This window comes from Miniopterus natalensis, chromosome 1 (genome assembly GCF_054644295.1).
Source record: "Miniopterus natalensis isolate mMinNat1 chromosome 1, mMinNat1.hap1, whole genome shotgun sequence".
NCBI lineage: Eukaryota > Metazoa > Chordata > Mammalia > Chiroptera > Miniopteridae > Miniopterus > Miniopterus natalensis.
In genome coordinates, this window is record NC_142081.1 from 53,590,600 (window position 1) to 53,615,334 (window position 24,735).

General features: G+C 40.1%; 1 protein-coding gene across 1 annotated transcript in view; it reads left to right on the forward strand.

Annotated features, from left to right (window-relative positions):
- Positions 1-24,735, forward strand: part of CEP152 (centrosomal protein 152) — an 82,706-nt gene that overhangs the window by 394 nt on the left and 57,577 nt on the right. The window contains exons 2-9 of the mRNA XM_087821615.1: positions 4,457-4,550; positions 15,576-15,679; positions 15,905-15,977; positions 16,059-16,337; positions 17,428-17,590; positions 20,528-20,668; positions 21,726-21,865; positions 23,943-24,143. Coding sequence (XP_087677741.1) covers positions 4,464-4,550; positions 15,576-15,679; positions 15,905-15,977; positions 16,059-16,337; positions 17,428-17,590; positions 20,528-20,668; positions 21,726-21,865; positions 23,943-24,143 — 1,188 coding nt within the window. The 5' untranslated portion in view covers positions 4,457-4,463. The remainder of the gene's footprint in view (positions 1-4,456; positions 4,551-15,575; positions 15,680-15,904; positions 15,978-16,058; positions 16,338-17,427; positions 17,591-20,527; positions 20,669-21,725; positions 21,866-23,942; positions 24,144-24,735) is intronic.

Sequence of the window (24,735 nt, forward strand, 5' to 3'; positions counted from 1 at the left end):
GCCTCCTAAGCCTGGTATTGCAAGTCTAGAATAGGCTAGTGTCGCTGGCTCTTTCCTTTCTAGAAGAGAAGCTAGCATGTAAGCAAATAAGTAGAATTTACGAACTCTCAGGGCTCACATAAACTCTTTTTGTGGCCCTTAAACCTTTTCGGTTTTATAGTCATGTACTCGAGTGTGACTTAAGCTGAATTTCGTCGTACCCTTTCCCAATGTGGAACAATATATATGCACTCCCTAGATACCGGAATGCATTCGGCGAGTTGCCTTGGAATTTTCTTATGGCTGGAATTGAAGCCATGAGAAAGGCATAAGAAATGTAGACCAAAAGTGCAAAAGAGTGACTTAAGTCCGCGGGGGAGCAGGATGGGGAGGGCATCTTGAAGGAGGTGGCATATTTATCTCAGAAGGGGTTGCCTTATTTGAAAGTTGCCCACAGGCTGAACATTCACCTTTTCTCAAATATTCTGAATGCTTTGTTCCTTTAACCTCTTTTGTAGCTGGCTGACGCTTATTCATCATTAATAATGTCATAATAATAACGACTAAAATGTATTGATTGCTACACATTGCTAAGCACTTTATATGCATTATCTTGTGAATTCTCATAACCAACCTTTGAGGTAGGTACTATTTTTACCCTCATTTTACTAATGAAGAAATGGAAACACTTTGCTCAAAGTTGCACAGCTGATAAATAGAAGAGCCAGAACTGAGCCCAGGTTGTCCGAGTGCCCTCATTCTTAACCATTTCCAGTCAATTGTGTCCTTGAACAGGTTTCCAATTAGAAATGTTTTCTTTCTGTGAAACTTCTCTCAGCCTTCCTCTCTTCTTAGGCAAAGTTAATATTTGCTTTGTTACTTTTTTCTATTACAGAATGTGTTACAATGATCGTTGTAACTATTAATTTATATCTTTGTTTCCCTCAGGGACTGTTAGCTCCCCATGTCTAGCGCTGTGTCTTGGATAGATCTAGGATATAACCTGACACACAGTAGGTGCTCAGTAAAGTTTAATTGAATAATGAATCCATATAGGGCAACATGAATGTATTAATTCATTCAACCAATATTTGCTGTGTGCCTGCTATGTCCAAAGGGTAGGGTAGATACATTTAATTTCTGCCTTCAGAGTGCTTATAGGCTCTTAGATGAGGCTAAAACAATACTACTTTTGCTTTCGAATGTTTTGTCCAACTAAACCCTATTGGTTTTCCTTCTCATTGCAGGGAGGGCAAAGACAGCATAACCAGGGACCACAAAATGGGTAGAGGCTGAGCCCTTCTGGTCTGAATGTAATGAAAGGACAGAATTGTTAATAGGTTCAGAAAAGTTACCTATCTACGAAGAAAGTATTAACTAGCTTGCTATTTAAAAAAAGCATACTGTACACTTATTCTGCATCTTGATTTCTTAAGTGATCAGTTAATGAATGTAGAAATATTTAATTTTTATTAGTGGCAGAGTATTGCCAAATTTATTCAAAAGTATGCTTACTAGGGCAAATGTCCTTTTTCAATATATTAATATTAAATATATCATTTTCAACCTGGTTTTCACAGTTTATACTTTCATCAGCAATTCATGAGGATGCCTGTTTCCTCCAAAATAGCCATCATAGATGTTATCAAGGTTTGTTTTCAATTTCCTGGTTGAAAGTCATATTTTATTGTGTAAATGACACTTTGACTTCTTCATGAGCATAACGTAAGCATCTTGTCAAGTTAATTGAGCATTTACATTTCTTTTTAAATGAATTGTCATGTCAATTGACTATTTTTTTTTTCTCATTTCTTTGTGAAAACTGTATATTGGTTGGGACTTTGTCATGCTTTCCAAACATTTTTCTCATTATTATTATTATTTTACCTTTTGACTTTGTTAGTGATGTATTTTTCCATATATAATTTTTAACTTCTTAATGAAGTCTTTTGACATATACAAACATTTTTTTTTTGTGGTTCAATTTCTGTCAAGTTTTTCCTGTGTGGCTTCTGGGTTTACTGTCTTGCTATTTTTATTTATTTTTCTAAAGTAGCCTCTTTTATCGTTCTGAGAATTATAGTAGAGTCTCTGATAGCAGTGGTAATTTGTAGTGATTAATAAGTTGAAAAAAACACTAGCTTTTATTTTAAATTTTAACTAAAATAATAATTATCTTTTTAGTCTTTTTTTCTTAACTTCAGTAAGTTTACCAAATTCCCCTTTATGCCTATAATAGTTTCTTAAGGTCTTTGGTAGTTTGCACCTCTCGGAAGAAGAGCTTGTTTGTATCTTTTCTTCCCCAATGGAGAGAGATGTTAGCTTTTTCAGATTTCTTCTTTAATGACATGGTTTGAATTTAAAATGTCATTCAAAAAAAGTTACAATTTTTTTACATTCTCTTCATTTAAAAATGAAAATACCGGCTCTGGCCCGGTAGGGCAGTTGGTTAGAGCATTGTCCTGATACTCCAAGGTTGCAAGTTCGATCCCCAGTCAAGGCACATACAAGAATCAACCAATGAATGCATAACTAAGCGGAACAACACATCGATGTTCCCCTGCCCCCAAATTCAATAAATGATTTTAAAATTAAAAAAAGTGAAAAGACTTTGTAGAATTCATTATCCCCTATGTGAGAAAAAGTAGGATCTTGTAAATCTTAACTTTCTTTTTTAATATTCAACATATTCATGGCATGTTAGTGAAAGATTAAAAAAACCCCACCTTCCCTTCTTTTACCTAATAAAGGAGAAATTAACCCAAATTCCATTTTCTGACTTTAATTATAAAGTTCAGGAAGAGGCAAGTAAGAATCAAAAGCAAGAAAGATTATTTATTCCTGGAGACTAAATATATTTTCTGTCTCAAGGAAAGAGAGCACATGTCTCTCCTCCTTTTAGCCCTGGCACAGCCACAGCCTGGGCTGGATGGGTTTTCAGCTGGTGCCAAGGAGTTTGAGTTGATAGAGTTGGAAGGGATGGGCCTGGTGTAGGGATCAGGGAGGGAGGGATAAAAAAGTTGGACCGCAAGGAAGAGTTTGGCCGAGAAACATAATCCAGTCCTTGAAAAACAAAAGCTGGACAAATGGGGAGTCCAGCACTGAAAGTCCTATGTGTGTTGATCTGTAACAACCATATTTCCCCTACTTTAAAGGGCACACAATTTTTCTTTTCACATCTTCACATCTACAGAGTCAGGCTGCGTTTTAAAATGAATGATGTGTCATAATTTAATTGGCCACCTCTCTTTCTCGGTGGTACACGTGGAGCCGTGTGATACCACCAGGGGCGCCTTAGGCCTGCCGGAGTGGAATACCTTTTCCTGTAGGGCCCTTGGCTTATACGTGGGTTTGTGATCACTGTTCTCGGCTGTTCCCACGAAGGAGTTGAGTTCTTTATGGCAAAATGCTTCTGGATGGCCAGGTCTGTGTTTCTTATTTCACTTCCAGCTTAATGACATTTTGGAGCCTGAAAAGCGAGGCGCGTGAGCTGTGCCTCAGGCCCACATCAGAGCGCATTTCCCTGGCCGGCAGACAGGACGAGTGGAGGGCAGTGGCTGGGTGGCGGACGGCGCCCGCCTGCTTCTCGGGCAGGGTTGTGCAGGGCTTTGAAGTGCTGGGTTGTTTCTGTGTAGTGTCAGGATCCCCAAATATAATTCAAATCATCAGCGGCCTGTGGACTGCGAGTACTTGAAAGCCCATTTCCTGCGGCTGCTCCTGCTCAGCCCCTGCCGTTCTCCAGGGAGCGCCGGCTGCTGCCTTGGACCTGGAGCCCCACAGTGGCACCGCTTCAGAGCCTCCACTGCTGTTGTTCTGGAGCATTTTATTTTATTTTTTTCTGGAACCTGATTTTATCAAGTGTAAGAGCGGGACGTTAACCACTTAACATTTTGGTTGTGTGCTGTACGGAGTCTGTCTACCAGATTGAAAACGGTTTTGGGGTTCCAGGCATGAGCTCAGGATCGCGTGGCTCACCTTTTGTGCAACGTGGACTTTGGATCTGTGACGTCAGAGGGTGAAGCCAGTTGTGGAGGATGCTCCCTGTGCCATGTTGAATGCATCCAATTAGAAACTTTGAGCGCGGGCTTACCATTTTTATGTTTGGGGACATTTCTAGTGCTTAACACTTTTATGTTTTGGGACATTTACGGTTTATTATCATCTTATTTTTTTTGTGTGTGGACAAAAGTCTCACTGTTTTATATTTTCCAGAACACTGGAAAGGTCTCGTCATCGGTTTATTAGCTTTTTGCATTTTTTTCTGTGAATTGGTGTCAGGTAGCTATCTTCTGTGAATCACAATTGATGTGTCAGAACTCCTTATATTCGGAATACTAACCACTTGCCATACATGAGCTGCATCCGTCTTTGTCCCGGCGGCTGCTGTTGTCTCTTCGCGTGTGGGTCTCTCGTATAAGGTTTGGTCTGGCGACAGTTTTGGGATATTTGGAAACCGGATGTCTCTCTCGTCCCGCAGAAGGACCATGTCATTGGACTTTGGCAGTGTGGCACTGCAGACCCAAAATGACGACGAAGAATACGACAAGGAGGATTATGAGAGGGAGAAAGAGGTAAGTTGCTCAGAAAATAGGCTCTGAACCCCATCTCAAACAATTTTATTTCCTGATCAAAATGATGTCCTCTTGCGTCATTTTGAAGGAATTTGTAAGTCTTTTTTTTTTTTTTTTTAAACCCCTAAAGCCTGATCAGTACTTGTACTTCACAAAGGTGGATGAGCCCTGGCTGGTGTGGCCCAGTTGGTTGTGCATGTCCCTGGGCACTGAAAGGCTGCCGGTTTGATTACCCGTCAGGGCACATGCCCAGGTTGTGGGCTCGATCCCCCGTTAGGGGGTGGGCAAGAGGCAGCCCATCCGTGTTTCTCTGTCACCTCAATGTTTCTCCCTCTCCCTCTCTCTCCGCCCCTTCTTCTCCCTCTAAAAATCAATTAAAAATATTTGGGGGAAGAAACAAAAAAGGTGAATGAGTAGAATGCTTCCTTTTTTGCAACAAGAATGAACACAGCCCTGGATGATGCCACTAGATGAATGGCTAGTTTCTCTACGATGTTCCTTTGGAGGCAGAGGCCTGGAATCTGGTTGCTTGGAGCACGGCCTTGACCACGTGTGGCAGGGTCCTTAGCTTACATCTTAGTGGAGGCAGACCGTGGACAAGTAAACAGTGAATTAAGTCGTTTGAGTGAGTGATAATTTAGCACTGATAAATGACAGGGACCCAAGATAGGGTTATAGTAAAGCAACTGGTAGGGAGCTGGTGAGGGAAGGTCTCTTGAACGAGGAAATGTTTGAGCTGAGACTTGACTCATGAGAAGGAGCAGCCTTGCAGAAGCCTGAGGAAGAATATTCTAGGTCAAGAAGACATCAACGAGTGTCAAGCCCAGAAGCCAGGACGAGAGCCTGTGTGTCTGCGGAACAGCCGGAAGGCTGTGGTTGGGATTGTGTGAGCAAGGACTTGAGTGGTGGAGACAGAGCAGAGAGGTGGCCGGGGCCCGATCTCGCTCCGTCACAGCGAGATGCGTGTGGTTTATCCTAGGAGCAGTGGGAAGCCAGTGGGGAATTTTAAGCAAGGAAATGATATCAGATCGTATTTTTGAATGATCTTTTTAAACGCTGTGTGGTGAATAGACTACGGGAGAAAAGGAGTCAGTGGAGGGGATTTTATATAGATAGTGTTTAACAGAATTCTTGGCACATAGTAACCGCTCAATAAATGGTGGCAATTGTCATAGGATCAGTTGGTGCAAGTCAGTTTACCTGTTAGGATTTTTTTTTTTTCCAGTTTGAGTCAAATTTCTTGATTAACAGGCTTCTTTGGGATTGAGTCTAATCTTGATAGCACCCATTTTCTAATGTGTAAAATAATCCTTGTTAATAGTTACGGTGGCCCATTAGTGTTAACAGGAAGCAAGGGATAGGGTCAGTCACCCTTGCGGCTGGCAGTAGAGTGAGGGCAGAGGTAGAAATCCAGCAGCTCAGTGGATTTTGTCCATAGACATGTATTGTTTGCTTGTATACTGTTCTTAAAATATTGAATCTACATTTAAAGATTGGGAATTTTCATATAACAATTCAGGTTTTCTGGATTGTCTTGAGACATCCTAAGCCCTGGCCACATGTGGCCTGCGTGTGCACCGGGCAGCTGGTGGGCCCGAGATGAACAGTGGCTCTCCCCTCCCCTCCCGCCACGGTCCCCACCCCTCACACAGACCCGGGCTCAGCCCTTGGGCCTGCCAGCTTCACTCTTGTAAGTTCTCTGCCAGGTCTCGGATGGAACTGGAGGTTGTGACCCTGGCCAGGGATTTTGGATTTTGACAGGGTCCTTCACGACAGTTGTGGTAAGGATGGAGATGAGGGTTTTTCTGTGACTTGGTGAACTCACAGCATGAGGTTTTCATGACCCCGGTGGCTTTGGATAGTTTGCTGGAATTTAGCTACTTGGATCCTTAAGAGGATCAGTTTAAGTAATTACTATAGTCGATTTTGAAAAGAAACAGTAATCTGACAGGTGATTTTTCATGGGAAAAGATATTAGAGAGATGAGTAGGGTATTGGAGAGAATTTACTGCCAAGTGTATTACAGTTTTAAAGGGATATTAGTTAAGGAAGCCATTAATTCTAGATAATATACAAAATAGCCATTGGATCACTTTCTGATAGATTATGTGCTGGGGTAGGGAATTTCCAGAGGCAAAGAAGCTCTTAAGAGGTGAAGAATTTGCCCTGGCTGGTGTGGCTCAGTTGGCCTATGCACCGAGAGGTCGCTGGTTCCATCCCTGGCCAGGGCATATGCCCGGGTTGTGGGCTCAATTCCCGGGGGTGGGGGGGTGCAGGAGGCAGGCTATCAATATTTCTCCTTTCCTCTCTTTAAAATCAATAAAAACATCCAAAAAAAAAAAAAAAAGAGATGAGTGTCTCAGGATGAGTGTTTCTGGCAGAGTGGAAGAAGAGAACTTTCAGATAACTTGACTCTAACATGATGATTATGGTTCACGTTAATAAAAAGTGGTTTTACCTTTTTTTTTTTAATTGCTGCAAGGTAAGAAGTAAGATTAGAGTCTAGAGAATTTTAGATTTTCGGCGACAAAGTTCGGAATCATTCATAAAAATCCAGCTGTAAATTTTGTTACTGTAAGTTAAAACAATAAATTGGCTGATCAGACCTAAGTTTGTTTGCGTATCAAAAAGCCTTTTCAATGCTCCTCACTCCCTGGCCCTACAATAGCAGAACAGTTAGTGAAAAGAGTGGTGGTCTTTTCCTGCCTGCCTGGTCACTAGCCGTGGGATTGCCGGTGGCGTTATGAGTGTTAGCAGTGGGCTGACGCACATGGCCTTCCCTACTTAGGGAACCCTGTTGTATTCAGGTCCCTTATGTGGGAGGAACGCCTGTATCCCTGAGGATGTGCTGTAGGGTGGCCAGGCAGGCCATCGGGGACTCACAGTCTACCTTGCTAAGGATTTTGACAACCTCTCTTGTAAATGGCAGAATAATCCTGGTTATGACCTTTTGGTAGGAACGGTCAGTTGCTAATACGACATGTTTTACCACGGTGAGTTTTGATTGTGGTGCTTTGGGGTCAGTTGGGATTTTGTCCACGCTTTCAGGGAATAAGCCAGAGTCAGATTCCAACGTCCGCGCCATCCTGATTAGCAGCTTTATGCTCACCTTGTCTTTTCCATTTCTAATCCCTCCATTGTTTGCTTTGAAGAGCAGATGGAGAAAAATGCATTTACTCTCCAGAAAAACAAAGGATTTACTAAAGCAATTTAATATTCAGAGACTATTTAGACCAGTGGAATCTCAAGCCACAGCCCACCATGGGTAGACCCATATTTTTTTTGAAAAAGCTCCAAGAATTTTGCAAAAAAGTAAGGCGGTATAATCATTTCTAAATTGTCACAGTTGTAAATGGTATATTGGTAAACGTTTGGCTGCTAGGCCAAGGCAAAGCGGAGAAGCGCATCCCCCACAGCCTCACCCGGTGTCTCACCTGGAACTCCATCTCCTGTCCAGTAAACAGAATAGATCAGGGTGCAGGTGAGTGAGGGTGATGACTGTGGGGATATGGTATCACGTCAGTCAATATTCATATCACTCATATTCCTTACAACTTACTGGAGCGCGTGACTTTCTTGCTGTACCATTTGAGAACTACTGATATAGAGTTGTCTCTCTTGCTACTAAGCAGACCTCATCCAAAGTGTTTTAGGCCAACTTTTACTTGTAAAGCTGGCCCAGAGAAGAGGAATTGAAAAGTTCTTTTATTAACTCACTCGTAATGCGACACTGTGATTTTACAAAATATTGTTCCCCTAAAGTCACTATACTTTGGGATTTTATTGTCAGATATTATAGAAATATAGTTGTTATTGTGATAGTTGTTTACCAATAACTTCAAGGTTATTGGCAAAGCCACGGCTTCAGGTAGCTGCTTGTCACTTGGGATCTCCAGTTTCCTGGAGTCTACAGGTACTTTCTGCAGTGTCACCGGAAGTAGCTCTGTGATCATTGCTTTGCTCTTGATAATAAAATTATGTAAGTATGTACGTATTTTGGAGCTGGTGGTTTGGGGGCAGAAGTACTTAGTAATCTGTGCCGTCAAGACAATACCTGCTGATGATGGTGCATTTGGGTAGGATATATTTGAAACCTGGAAAATGATCTTGAATAGAAAGGCAGGTGGTTTAAGTAGCAGGTGGCACACAGAAACTTGCACCTGGCACTCCTGATGTGAGCCCCTCTTGGTTTTTCTATTGGTACTTCTCTGAGAGAATAGTAAAGCTCAAGTGAGCTTGGGTTTGTGCATTTTAGAGATAAGGTTTCCATTGCATAGCCTTTCTTCCACTTTTTTTTTTTACTGCCCTGTTTGATATAATTATGGAGAGATTTTGATATTTTGTTCCCCAGTAGAGGGAGTTGTAAAGCTACTGTTTGTTTACATTTTATATTATTTGACTTATTTAGTGGAAATTTCTTGTCATCACCCAAGAAAATCAAAGAAACAAATGGTTGAGTATTCATGTTATATTTTTCTGATGTTTTTCTTTAGCAATTTCTTACACTTTATCTAGATTGGGCCTTTGAATGCTTCCCATAACATACAGGTATTTTTCAGGGACTGTTAACAAATGGGAACAGAAACATTGAACTCCGGCAGGCTGAAGTTTGTATACAAACAGTAGAAATAAGTGTCTTCCAGTGCCGACTAAATGTCACGTAGAAGGAAATAGGTGTGGAAATGGAGAGATCAGGTTCTGGTGTCAGCTCTGGGACTTTAACTCTCACTTTTCATGGGCCTGCCTCTTACCTTCTCAGGGCCTTGGTTTTCTGACTTTTAGGAGAGGTTTGGCTTGAAGGAGCTCCAGTGTTCCTTCCAGGCCTAAAGTTCTATTATGCATCATCTGTAGTGCAGCCGGTATTTGTCTAATGTTGCCATATTTCTTTTTCAGAGATGTGGCAACCTAGACAAAGTCTTCCCCACTAACATTATAAAATTTAGTTTAACTAATGGAATGGATGGATACATATATATGTATATATGTATTTGATTCCTGCACAGAGTATAATTCATCCACTAAAGCTCTGGCTCCCAAGTTGCCAAGTTATTTGGCCTGTTATCAATCCCATATTGGGCCTTTTCAACGATGTTTTTGACTTGGCTCTTAGATTCTGCTTAGTGCATAGCCATGAAAGCATTATTTAATAATTCATATTTTAACCTATCAGAATGTTTTCAGCATACTTCTGAGGTAACCTGTTCAAAAGGCACGTGCATGTCGGCAGTCCATTTGCTGCTGTGCTCTTGGGAGAAGATGTGTTGTACAGTTTGTAATCTGAGAGTCTTGCCTTCATGAATATCGAGGATTACAGGCTCTGAATACAGTCTAATTAATTTAAGTTGAAAACCCTAACGAAAGGTTTACGTGTTCTCTGTTTTACATTCCCCCCACACATAGGCTTTTTGGATGTTCTATATGGGTTATTGTACATTGTGTTTTTTTTGGCTGAAGTTCTTTGAGTAAAATGCCCTCATTTTTTCCTTCGTTTTAAAAGAAGAAGCATGTGAAGTAGTAAAGGGAGAAGGGTTTATAGAATGGCTTAGAATGCACCTCAATAGAAGCCTTAGCAGTAGCAAATTATCTTTTTTTCTAGGGAAGGTACCTCTTTAATTACTAAATTCAGTTGATACACAATAATATCCCACTGAGAAGATTACATTTGCAACCAAAAAGCAGTTTGATGAATTTGAAAGTAGTGAGTGGAATTAAATCTTGTAATTTGTAAGGATTCTTATCTTTGTCCTTGAATCTGTTTGGTACTGGATTGATCTTTAATGAGGAAAATTTATAGTTTCTAAAATTTTCAATTTGGTAACATGCATAAGTTGATGTGGTAATTCTGTGTTTTGTGGCACAAGGTTCCATGACCAAAAGCAAAATTCATTTGGCAGTGAATATGAGGAGAGCACATTTAAAATTTTTTAATTTTTATTTTCCAATTACAGTTGACATTCAGTGTTTATTAGTTTCAGATGTACAACATAGTGGTTAGACATTTAGATAAGTTGTAAAGTGATCCCCCTCCCATAAGTCTTGTTCCCACCTGACACCATGTGTAAATATTGACTATATTCCCTCTGCTGTACTTTATATCCCTGTGACTATTTCGTAAATGCCAATTTGTGCTTCTCAGTCCCTTCACCTTTTTTTACCCAGTCCCCCAACCATCCTCCCCTCTGGCAATCATCAGTCTGTTCTTTGTATCTATCAGTTTCTTTCTGTTTTGTTTGTTTATTTTGTCCTTTAGATTCCACATATAAGTGAAAATCATACGGTATTTGTCTTTGTCTTTCACTTATTTCACTTAGCATAATACCGTCTAGTTCCATTCATGTTGTGGCAAATGGTAAGATTTCTTTTTTTTTTTTATGGTCGAGTAATATTCCATCGTACATATGTACAGCATCTTCTTTATCCGTTCGTCCTTTGATTGGAGTATTTAATCCATTTACATTTAAAGTAGTTATTGATAGGTATGTAGTTATTGCCATTTTATTGTTTTCAGTTTTTTTTTGTAGTTCGCTGTTCCTTCCTTACTCTCTGCTCTCCTCTCTTGTATGTTGATGACTTTCTGTAGTGTTGTGTTTGAATTCCTTTCTCTTTATTTCTTGTATATCTCTTGTAGATTTTTGGTTTGTGGTTACCATGTGTTTCATATATACCAATCTATGTGTATAGAAGTCTATTTTAAGTTGATGGCCGCTAAAGTTCGAACACATTCTGAAATCACTACCATTTTGACTCCCTCTTCCACGTTTATATTTTTGTCATTATTTTTACTTTGTGTGTGAGTATGTGTCCCTTAATTTACTGTTGTAATTACACATGACCTTCCTACTTTTGCCTTTTAACCTTTGTACTAGCTTTAATGTTGGTTGATCCACTGATTTTATTATGTGTTTGCTTTTGTCAGTGAGACGTGTGTTTTGTGTTTTTTTTTTACATTATTTTCTTATTCATATTTTTTATTTTTTTTCTTCCTCTTCTTAAAGAAGTCTCTTTAACAGTTCTTGTAATACTGGCTTGGTAGCGATAAACTCCTTCAGGTTTTTCTTGTCTGGGAAGTTTTTTATCTGTCCTTTGATTCTAAATGATAGCCTTGCTGGGTAATCGTGGTTTAACTCCTTGCTTTTCATCACTTTGAATATTTCTTGCTAATCCCTTCTAGCCTGCAGAGTTTCTGTTGAGAAATCCATCTTATGGGAGCCCCCTTGTAGGTAACTAACTGCTTTTCTCTTGCTGCTTTTAAGATTCTCTCTTTGTCTCTAAACTTTGGCATTTTAATTAAGCTGTGTCCTGGCATGGGCCTCTTCAGGTTCATCTTGTTTGGGACTCTCTGCACTTCCCGGACTTGTGTGTCTTATTTCCTTTGCCAGGTTAGGGAAGTGTTCTATCATTTCTTCCAAATGGGTTTTCAACCCCTAGCACTCTCTTTTCTCCTTTTGGTACCCCCATGACGTGAATGTTGTTTTGCTTGATGTTGTCCTAGAGGCCCCTTAGACTATCCTCATTGTTTTGGATTCTTTTTTTTTCTGTTCCGATTGGATCTTTTCTGCTACCTAGTTATCCAAGTAGCTGAACCAACCGACCCTCTGCTTTATCTAGTCTGATGCTGACACCACATAATGTAGTCTTCATCTCAGTTACTTTATCCTTCATTTCTGAATGGTTACTTTTGTTTCCTGTCTATTTGTTAAAGTTCTCACTGAGATCATCTGTTCTTCCCCTGCGTTCATTGAGCATCCTTATAACCAGTGTCTTGAACTCTGCATCTGGTAGATTGCTTGCCTCCATTTAGTTTAGTTTTTGGTGTTTTTTTTTTTTAGTTTTGTCCTGTTCTTTTATTTGGGACATTTTTGGTTTTTTGGGTTTTTTTTGGTCTCATTTTGCTGTCTCCCTGGGTTTGTTTCTATGTATTAGGTGGAGTTACTACATCTCTCGGTCTTCGCAGAGTGGCCTCATGTAGCAGGTGTCCTGTGGGGCCCAGTGGTACAATCTCCCTATTTACCTGAGCTGGGTGCTCCAGGGTTTTCCCCTGTGTCAGTTGTGTGTACCCTTCTCTTGTAGTTGAGCCTTGATTGCTGTTGGCACTTCAGTGGGTAGGATTGACCCTCTGGCTGACTGGCTATGAGGACTGACCGTGACTGTAGTGGACAAACTGTTGGGGAGGTTGACCCCACAGAGTGGGATTTACTTTAGTGGGGTTCTGGTGCCCACTGAGTCCACCCTTTGGATGTGTCATTTGTGGCACTAATTGGGTAGAGCTCTGGTGTGGTCTGAAGCTGACCACCAGGTGTGCTGGTTCTGGAGCGGGAGAAGCTCTCATGCAAGCTAAGGTCAGGCACTGCCTCATCTGGCCTGGGGCCACCTGGTAAGGAGAAGGGCACACTTCGATCCTGGGAAATGGAAGCCTTGGGGGTGGGATTTTGTTCCTGAATACCTTATTAGGAAGATTCATCTCATTTAGCTTCTCTTTGCCCTGAAAGCTATGGAACTCAAGGAATATGGCCCAGCTATGCCAAAGAACTTGATGGAGAATATTTTTGAAGGTGAATGAAGTGATTTAAATGTCAGCATATATGTAAAGTATTTCGTAAGGCACTGAACACTATAGGGGTGATTTTGCTGGTTGATAAGTTTACTTATGGATCCAGAAGCATTCAGAACTTATTGCTTATACTCAAATTAAATTTCCTTTATAGGTGCCAATTTTGTTAATACTTTTTCAATTACACCTTTGTGGCGTCACAAAGAAAGCTGCCAGAGCTCCTTAATTATTATGTAGCCTTTTCTTTCTTTGTGAGGGGGGAAAATGTACTGTTCAGATGTCCCTGTCAAGGTTCCCCTGAATTACAAGGCTATGTACTTGAACCTCATTGGAGATTTAGAAGAAAACATTCTTTTTATACAGGAGTCCTTACTTGAAGTAAGTATAAATGACTTATTTATTTATTTTTTCCTGTGTAATGTTTGGTGGCAGTCTTTTCCCTTATAGCAGTGAGATATAATTATAGACAAAACAGGCTGGAGTATTTTAAAAGACGTCATAGATGTTTTTTTCCTTAGTAAATTTTGTGTGTTTGTAAAATCACTTTGTTGCCTTTCACTTGAGGCTTGCATGTACTATACTAATATGTTGATGATGTTCTGTTTTGTTTCTAGTGTCGTTCCTTTCGTGTTTCTTATTCTTTATATCTTTGGGTCAACTTTGATATGGCTAACTCTCAAAATCATTTTTCAGTTACCCTACATGAGCAGGTGGTCAATAAATCAGGGCCTGACTTGTTTATATTTAGTATCAAATAAATTTTGAGTTGAGATAACTTTTCACTGAATAGAATATTTTTTTCTTGTTTCATTTGTGAAGAACCAAGTGGATTGAGGAAAAATGTTTTTTGTTTTTTTTTTTAAAATCACCCAGTGAATATTAGAAATATATATAAGGCAGTGAGGAAGCATCCCCCCTTCCCACCTCACATACCTATTTTCCATTCCCAAATTTGACTTCACCAAAACTAAGTTAACAATTGGAGCATACCTTTCAGACCTTTCGTAAAAGATTTTTATTTAACTTTTGCCATATGTGTTTTGTTTATGGAAGTTTTTTTATTATAAATATAATACATGGATATGTTTTATAGCTACATTTTGTTTTTATTATAATGATAACGTGGGGTGAAAAAATCTATCATAGACTAAGAAGTGCCTCATTTTCTTCCTCCAGGGTTTTACACAGATTATTTAATATCTTTAAAATTCACTCATTGCATAATTTTATGGGATTGATTTATGTACTGTGGAGGGGCTCAGTCAACTTGTTAATTTAACCAGTGCTAATTTGAAAGAGAAGTCATTTTAAACAGTCTTCCGACTATCTAGTAACATATTTTAACCTGTTACAGTTACTTTTGGGATTTGATATCATAATGGTATTTAAGGAAAAACATTTACTGATATTAAAATTCAATAAATTAGACCATTCATCTCTTTATCACAGTTTATCTTGAAACGTGAGTGAATTTATTCTATTTCTAGTTTTTATAGTCAGAAGGCTAACTTTGTGAGTTTTCTAGAAAAAACGTTGGCGAGTGAAGTCATGCTTTTATTGTCAATTTTCGAGTTATGATTTTGAGAGCTCTAACTATGGAAAACTGGATTTTACAGCTCTCTCTTTTACAACAGTTGAGTATTGTGTATCTTCTCATCATTGGAATTAGATGGCTGTCCACTAGTGAGTCACTCCTCAAGAGGTTTCTGTCGCATTACTAGACCTTTTGAGGGCTCCTAGGCCACCTGCTTCTTCTGCTGTTCTCACCACCTGGCCAAAGCGGTTCTGGCTGTTCGGATTCCCTGGGGGAGGTCTGGTTATCAAGTCCCCAAGGGGTGGTTTCTGGTAGAACAGGATTCTGAGACTCACCTCCACTCTGTGATAACATAATACCGTGATTGTGCCATTAATACCACTTGCTATGTTTCCAGAAAGGAGTTTTTATTTATTTATTTATTTATTTTAAATAAATCTCATATATCTAGCCTCTTTTAAAAAAATATGTTTTTGTTGATTTTTGAGAGGGGGGAAGGAGAGGGAGAAAGAGAGAGAGAGAAACATCGGTCGGCTGCCTCCTGCATGCCCCCTACTGATGATGGAACCTGAGACCTAGGTATGTGCCCTGACTGGGAATCGCACCAGTGACCACCTTTTGCTGCATGGGATGGCACTGAACCAACGGTGCACTGCCCAGGGCGGGAAAGAAGTTTTTAAATTCTAATGTAATGTATGTGTATTTAAATCAAGACCTTTGTAGAAAAAAAATAAAGCCTTCTAATATAAATCCTGAAATTATCTATTCCCCTTTCGGCAAGTGAAATGATGAACATAATTGGTGTGGAATCGAAGACATTTATTAAATGTAGAAATTAGGAACTTCTTTGCTACAGCTCATTACTCATTCCAAGGCAGCTTTGGTTTGGCACCTTGTCTCTTAAGTCCATGTGCTATTGACGCTGACTTTCCTGTCTCAGCTGCAGCAGCTCCTCACAGACCTGCCTCATGATATGCTGGACGATGACCTGTCCTCCCCGGAGCTCCCCTATTTGGACTGCAGTGAGGACGATGCAGAGGGAGGGTAAGGAAAGAATCCCTTTCATTTGAGTATTACAATTCTGTAAACGTCTGCCTTTTGATTCTCTGCAGGTAATAATAATACATGTGGTTATAAAATTGTGGACTAATTCTCAAACTTGTAGGTGAAGGTTGGAGGGAAAACATGTTAAAAATCTCAGGGTTCTTTGTGATATTTGTGTCCAAATAAATGACAGGCTCTAAATCTAAAGTGTTGATTTTTCTCAAGACCTCATGCTTCTGAGCCATTGGAGATGAACTGGAATGACCATCAGGTGCTGCCTAAACCTAAAGGTGCAAATGTGAGTATCTGGTGTGATAATGATTTTGATGAGGGTGGGACTAGATATTAGCACTCCTGCCTTACTCTTGTTATCTAATAGGACTATAATGAGATTCGGGATATATATATTGGAGAGAAAATTGGCAATGGCTGGGAAGAGAGTCAAAGTAAGACTGAAGGCCAGCATCCTGGGTACCATCCCGAAGAAGGTGGAGATGAAGGCGGAAGGGGCTATAGTCCTCCGACTAAATTTGAACAGACTGATTTATATCACCTTCCTGAAGACTTCAGGCCATTTACCAATGGTCAGAAGCAGGAATTTAATAACCAACCAGACAATGTAATTAAATTTTCAGATCCTCAAAGGAATCATTTTCAGGTATCGTAAGAACTTGACTTTCAAGAATTTGCTTATATGTGTGCATTTAAGAAATGTATGTAAGTGCAACGGTAAGATTTACTTTAATTATAAAAATTTCTGAGAATACATTTATTCAGGCTCATGCTGAAGTAGTCATGCTGTTTCCTGTTTATAATCCAATGAAATCATGATCTTAAGTCAGAATTATAAGACAGAGGCTTTATGGAGACAGCTAGTTGCACATTAAAAGTTAAGTTTGTCAAAGAATAACCTTCCTCATTTACTGCTGCTTCTGGCTTCTACCACTTCACTATGCTTCAGTGAGAAGCTATGTTCAGGTATCTTGATAGAGTTTTAAAGCAGTAAATCTATGTAGACAACATCGTTTAGTTGCTGTGATTTTCCAATTCACCACACTTATAACAAATTTGAAGTCAAACACTTCAAAGCTGGCATCTGTTTTGTGATGCTATGGCAGTAGACAGAATGACAGGAAAGAAACACTCCGCCTCCCACCCCCTCCCCCGCCGGGCAGAGTTTAATGAAGCAAGACCTTAGGATACAGTTAGCTGTTTCTTAGATTTTTTTAATGACAATGAATGCCTCATTTTGCCAATAGCTATTCCGTGTCACCCAGTGAGAGGATAACTTTTTCTTTTCTTTTAAGGTGGTCATTTTCAACCTGTTCCCTCCTGAGAGAGAGAGAGAGAGAGAGAGACATCGACCTGTTCCCTCCCGCGTGTGCCCTGACTGGGATTGAACTCGCAGCCTTTTGGTTTATGGGAAGATGCTCCAACCACCTGAGCCACCACCCAGCCAGGGCAAATCATTCTGAAGAATTTCTATACAATCTTACTGAAATTCTTGAGTGTTATTTGGGGACTTCGCCCATTAAATGCTCAAAAGTACAATTAAGATGTGAGAAATTATATTTTTCAGACTTTCAGTAGTGTTAAATAACAATGTTATTTTAAAGCAAAGATGTATGTATAAATTTTGTAATTGTACCACAATTAAGTTCCGTAACAAAATTAAGATGTCTGAGTCAGATAATTTTTGAGGAAAGGCCAAATCCTAATTGTCAGTTTCATTTATCATCTTTTAATAGCAATTTGGTACATCACAGGGTCCCAGTTGTCAAGTGTTGGAACCATATACAGTGACATATAAACCTTATCAACCTCCTGCTCAGAACGACTTACCAACCCAGGAGATAGCAGGAGGTGACACGTTTGAAGGCCTGCAACAACAATTTTTAGGAGCTAATGAAAGTATGTATCAACTTTGTTTGTATTTTTAATAACATGATTGGAGAATTTTAAATACTTTAAGCATGTTCAAGAATTACTGTTTTTTAAAGTATGATAATTGAATTGTGGTTGGTTTTTAAAAAGAACCCTTAATGTTGGAGATACATCCTGAAGTGTTTATGAATAAACTGATATGAAGTCTAGGATTTACTTCAAATAATACAGAGTTGGGGGGTAATGTTGGGTGGGGATATACATAAAGCAGGACTGGTTGTGAGTTCATAATTGTTGAGTCTGGGTGATGAGTTCATGGGATTCATTGTACTCTTTTTTTCTACCTTATATATTTGAAATTTTCCATAATAGAAAACTAAAGTAAAATTTTCTCAACTGTACATTTGAGTCATTGTAGTTGGTTAAGACTTGCCAGTAGCTTTATATTTTTCTAACTGAAGTCTAATTTGGAAAATGAAATATAGTATTCCCTTTAATCCTAAATTTTCCAATATATAGAAATGTAATTTAGTAAATCAGCCATTGTCATCTTAATTTTCCTTTTGATATTTAGAGTTTTAGTGTAATAATTAGACAACTCTGATATAAATTACATTATGTTAAGAATTTAAACTGGATTCCAATCTCAGGTTTAGTCATGTGACTTTTTTTTGGTAAGTGTATAAATATGAGAATGAGAAAAGTAGCTACAAGAGCATTTTAAAGAGATAAAACACTCAAATCCAAAAATCAAAACTTGTACTCTGACTGACCTGAATTGGTGTTTTCATACATCCAACTTTCACTGTCTACTCTCTGGCATGTGAAATAACTTGTAATTATTGTGCATGTTGAAGAACCAGAGTGATTCTAGGGTGCGACAGCAAGTTTTTTCTTTGTTTCACACTTAAGAAGTGGGGTGGGGGTGCAGGGGGAGTCCAATTGGATAATCTAGATGCCCTGGGCTACGCCACAGAGAAAACTGGACTCACCTCTAACCTCACCCCTCCGCTTCCATCACACCCTCGGGCTACAGACTCCCGGCCTCGTGGAGGCAAAGCAAATAGGCAGGTGGCCTCTTTGTTTATCAGTTGCTGTGGAGCGACAGAGCTGAGGGAGTGGACAGGGCCGGGGCGGAGCTGGTGTGCGGCTGCCAACGAGCACCACATGGCCCGAGTCTTGGTGTTGACTTAGCTCCCGCCTTCAGTAGGTCACTCTGCATATATAACCTTTTGTCACTTTACTAATCTGCATTTTGTCAAGTTGAGTTATTTTTTTGTTTAAGTCAGTTACCCATTTGCCTAAATTTGACATTTGGAAGCTAGTTGAGTAACTTGGTGGCAGTGCCAGATTTGGTGATTACGGCCTCTTAGCAACAGTTTAAAAAAATGCCTTTGAGGAGAGGTGTGGCTTGTGCACTCTGTTTGTCCCTGGGCTGGCTCTCTTCTAAGGCCAGAGGAGTTTGACTTGTAACAAAATTTTCAGTCTTCAGGTTTTTGTGTTTTAACCATTTATCTTTATAAAAAGAGGCCTGCTTTGCTTGCTAGCCTGCAGGGGCACTGGTCTAGTAGAAAATGAATCTTTATCATTGTGGTTGAAGCATTTTCTTTCTCCTGTGAATCACTTTCTCCCCACGCCCCCCCTGTGGCCCCTGTGGCCCACTCATTTTTAAGTGGCCCCTGTGACTTGAATCATTTATGAAAGAAGACCTCAATATCCTTTATTAATCTATTCATTACTTTAGTAATTCAGCAGTATGTGCCAGCATAAATATGAGTACAATGTAATCCCCACTCCTGCTTATAATAAAATATTTTGAGAAGGCTATCTAGAATATTTTTTAAAAAATGGTGTTATAGAAATTGATACACTTATTTTTCAATCTTATGAGATACAAGATTATAGAACTCTATTCCACTGTACTTGGTGTCAACGTAAGAAACATCCAAACCTGTAGAGAATTGTTACGAATTTATTTGAGCCAAACTGATGTCTTATGCTGGGGAGCATAGGTTGTCATATGCTCCGGAGAATGGCAGTTTTGCAGCTTATTTTACACATTAGAGTCAAAGGAGAAGATTTAAGGAAGGTGCATGAAATCCGTTGGTGGTAGATTAAGGGGGTGGGAGAAAGCATAGCAGGAAAATCGCTAGGATTGGATTCGAAGCAAAATGGAGAAACTCATACTTATACATTGGTGGGTACAGGATAGTTCACATTTACACACAGAGAGGTGACATGCGGGGAGCAAGCTAACAATGCGGGCTTCTGTGGTCTTGTGCTCCGGTGCCTGCAGTTGTGCCTTCGAGGGGTAGGAAAAGAAAATTACTCTGAATTCAAAGGTATGTTGCCCTAGATGCATAAGAACAGTGGACAGGGCTCCCCTAAGGTAAAGGTTGACCTTTGCTATTGATGCTGTATCCCCGGGTCCTGGCTTCCCGCTGCGACCGGCCCAGTTGGGAATTTGTGACCAGATCATTCTGTGTGGTTGCTTTGGTCACAGAGCTTGTCAAGCCTGCCATGTGTTCCTCTGAGCTTGTCAGGTTTATCACATAGCCCCTTTTTCATTCACATTGGTATATATTTATTTTTAATCAGCCAAAATGGTCGTGATGAGGGGTTATACTCTAAGTAGTGATTTTTCAGACTTTCCTGGCAGAGACCACAGTAAGAAATACATTTGTACATTGTGATGCGGCTTACAACATTTATCTATATAAATAAGTGTGTGTCTAAAACAGAAGTTCCACAAAATAATATTCATTTGTACTACATGATGCACTCTGATACGTTCTATTTTACTCTTTCTTGGTTTTTTAAGAAATGCTAGTCACAGTCCACTGAATTGTTTTCATGATACGCTGACGAGTTATATCCACAGTTTGAAAAACACTGCCATAAATGACCACGGATTTATATTTTCATATGCTTTTATCTAATAAGTTGTCTTTCATTCCAAATCAGGCTCTCCAGAAAATATGCAGATTATTCAACTTCAGGTTCTTAACAAAGCAAAAGAGAGACAACTAGACAATTTAGCTGAAAAGTTAAATGAAAGTGAGCGTCAAGTCAGGTACCTGAATCACCAGCTTCTGATAACCAAAGGTAAGACAACCGCTGTCATTTATGAGGTGCGCTAGAGCTATGTCTTCTTTCCAGGAACCTCATTTCTAATATGAAGCTGAGGGAGTTGAGGTACTTGGTCAGAGGGGTCTTAGTGAGTCAGTCAGAAGGAAACAAATCCCAGGACTTTTGATACCTTTCCTTGGATTACTTTTCTGCAAAATGTACTATTTTAAGGTCCTCATTGTCTCCATTTTCCTCCTCTCGGTTAGGCTGTTAGAATAAATGAATATTATTTAACTTTGCTGATAGCGTCCTGTCCTAAAAAGTTGTTGATTAGTTTATCTTGGATGAAGTATTACAATTCCCAGAGAGACTTGTGCTTAGTTTGCAAGACATTTTTGGAGCCTACAAATTAGCATACTGTTTTAATCCAAGGGAGAGTTAGTGACCCGGGCCTCCTTTCGGTGGGCCCGGGAGAAAATGGAGCAGACGCGGGGGAAGCGCGCAGAGTACATACAGAGCCACATTATATTGCTCACTCTTCGTGCCTTCTGTAGTTTTGGTCAGCGTTGCACTTTCACTTACAGAATAATTTTGTGACTGCACTCCAGCTCATTTCAGACTTAGTGGATGGTGATGAAAGGTGTCTTTCTGTAATGACCATAAAATTTATTTTGAGAGAAGAACTTGTGGGCTATGATATAAAGTATGTGGGAAGAATTTAAGATTAGGTGAGTTTAAGCATTCATTGCAAGTATGTATAGAAAGTAATTAGTCCTCAGATTCCTTTTTTGACTAACGGGTTTGTCACATCTGTGCAGCTTCTCAAGTGAACAGAGCTGAAGTCATTGTTAGGAAATGTTTGGGTCCCTGAAGGGATACAATCAGATTTTTGAAGCACATGGCTCTGGTTCTCTAAATTTTTTTGGTGTCACTCATTTTTTTTTGGAACTTATTTTCTCTAGGTCAGCTAAAGTTCATGGTCCGAGTCAAGTTGAATGCAACAACGTTTATATGTGATATTCGATAGAGATTGTGACAATTGGGGTCCCTTTGTAATAACATATGATTTCTTTAAACATTTTGAATGTTCTAGATGAAAAGGACGGTTTGACCCTCAGCCTTCGAGAGTCACAGAAACTCTTTCAGAATGGGAAAGAAAGAGAGATACAGCTTGAAGCACAAATAAAAGCACTGGAGACCCAAATACAAGCATTAAAAGTCAACGAAGAACAGGTAAATATTTTATCTTAACCATTTATAACTGGAAACTGTAGTTACTTAACTTGTGGTATGGTCGGACTAAATATAGAACTTTGAGGCTTATACCTTCTTCCTCCATAAGCTGGCTATTCCTTCCCTTACTTGGAGGAAGGATGCTCCCACCCACCCCGTCATCTTCACACCAGACATCTGGACAAGGCCTCAGCTTCTGTGCTCCCCTTCACCTACTACATTCTGTTGAGTCTCCTCTGTTCTGTTCACAAGTCCTTAATTTGGGACTTTATCATCAATTGCGAAAGTCTCTTACTAGTCTCTGTTCTTTATCCCTTCTCCAGGTTCTCTCTTACGGCCATCTGGGTAAGCTTTCTAAAATGCAGTTCCGATTATGTCTTTCCCGTGCTCAAAGCTTTTCAGTGACCCTACTTTACCTGTTGGATGAAGTATGGCATCAAGATGGCCATCTGATCCTTGCCTATCTCTTCTCTTACTCTCCCCACACTCAAGTCTGTCTGTTGTTTTATGTACTTATAGGTGCACAGAATTTTCCACGGCATACCGCTATTTGATTAGCAAGCCCTGCTCGTGGGTTTTCTTTTCCCGGGTCTCCCCTGCTTTCTTCCTCAAACCAACACCAAACAATTCTCAGACACCAGCCAGGTGTCCAAGGGTTCATCAGTTCTGACACTGTCTACATCGACTTCAGACGCCAGTTGTAATCTGAGGTTGTTACCTATCCTTCTGACTGTCTGGCTATAAATGAGAGGTTCCCTTGACTCACTCCTTATTAAAGGATGTAACTCAGGAACAGCCAGATGGCAGAGATGCATGGAGCAGGGTGTGGGGAAAGGATGTGGAGCTTCCATGCCCTCTTGAGTGCTCCACTCTCCCTGCATCTCCATGTGTTCACCAACCCAGAAGCTCTCCGAGACTGGTCCTTTTGGTTTTTATGGAGGCTTCATTGCACAGCCTGGTTGGTTAAATCTTTGGCCACCAATGATTAATTCAGCCTCTAGCCCCTCTCCCCTCCCCCGAGGTCAAGGGATGGAACTGAAAGTTCCAACCCTCTAATCATATGGTTGGCTCCATTGGCAACCAGCCCTCATCCTTAGGTGAAGTCAGCCTCAATCACATAACAAAAGACACATTTTTATCACTTTGAACACTTAGGAAGTTCCTAGGGTTTCAGGAGCTGTGAGTCAGAGACTGCAGATGAAGACCAAATATATTGGTCACTTGTATGACCAAATATATATTTCTTAGAAATCACAATATCACGGTAGATTATTAGCATTTAAAAAATTTTGAAAACTGATAAATTTATTAGATTAAAAAGTTGAATTGCTTTTATGTAGTAAAAGCTTATAACTGTAATCTTCTGAGTTAGAAACTGCATTTATAAAAAATAAAGTAGCATAAGTAGAAGAATAAAATAAAAGAAACTAACAGAATCACCAAGTATTTTGGTTTTCTATTGCTGCTATAACAGATTACCACAAATTTAGTGGTTTAAAACAACACAGATTATTATTTTACAGCCAGAGGTCAGAAGTCTGACACTTTACACTAAAGAAGTGTAACTTTAGCCCAGGGTCTCACTGGGCTGAAGTTATGGTATGAATAGGGCTGTGTTGCTTTTTGGAGGCTCTGTGGTGTTAGCAGTGGGGAGATCTCCATGTCCTCAGCAGTTACTGGGGAAGTGGGTTTCTTGGGGTGCCACTGGGATAAGAATTTCCGGAGGCCCCCATGGAAAGATGAGATATTGTAGAAAGTATTATTTCTCTGGAATCACACCCCTGAGTTTCTAAGGTCCCATTTCCCTCTGTCCTATCATAGAAGAAGTGTAGCTGTGGCTTCAGTAGGGCTAGAATTAAAGCCATTGCCCAGAGTTTTCGCTCCATGTCGGAGCAGTGTCCAGTCCAGCATTCAGCTGTCTTAGTTAGCATTCCCAGTTGCAGCCCATCAGTCCATTGCATGTGGGGGCCGCAGGGCCACATGGCCATGGAGGGAACACAGTATTTTTGAGTCAAAGTTCGTAAAGAGAGCACAGAGTAAGAAGCGTAACCGTGGCTGTCCTGTGTATATTTGCTAGATGATTAAGAAGTCCAGGACAATGGAAATGGCTCTGGAAAGCCTGAAGCAGCAGCTGGTGGACCTCCATCACTCCGAATCCCTTCAGCGCGCCCGGGAGCAGCACGAGAGTGTGGTTGTGGGGCTCACCAACAAGTACGAGGGGCAGGTGGTGTCCTTGCAAAACAAATTGGACGCTACGGTGACTGCTCTTCAGGAACAGGTTGGGATGATTTCAAATGAGCAATGATTATCAATAAGCAAATCTGGTTCTGTCTTGTAACGGACATTTTGTGGTTCTTCATATAGAAGTTTTGGATGTTGTAATAGATTTTCAATTGTAAGTAAAACTTGAAAGGCAAAGATTTTTATCCATGACTGCACCCTGAATCAGACATATTTTTGGAAACCCTTCCTCTTGTGGGATGGATTCTCACAGGACTAGTCCTTTACTTAGAGTACTTATACATATTGTGCATATTGTCCTAGAATAAATCCAGACTGAAGGGAGGGAGATGGCATGAACTTGAGAGGTTGTCCTGGGAGCTTAACCACTAGGAAGCTTTTCTTGGGTCTCCCAGAGTTTGGTAAGAAACCCATCACTAAGACTGTGTAGAAATGGTTCTTGAGAGACGAGTTCATTTTGAGAATAGCATAATAAAATAGGGGAGGTAGTCTGATCTAAAATTATTGAGATTTGAAACTCGAGCATATTTCACAGTTTTCATTGCTTTTGCCCCAAAGGAAATAAAATGCTGTAAGCTGATGGTGAGTCAGGTGGTGGGTCTGCCTGGGCTCTAAAGCGCCAGGTAATC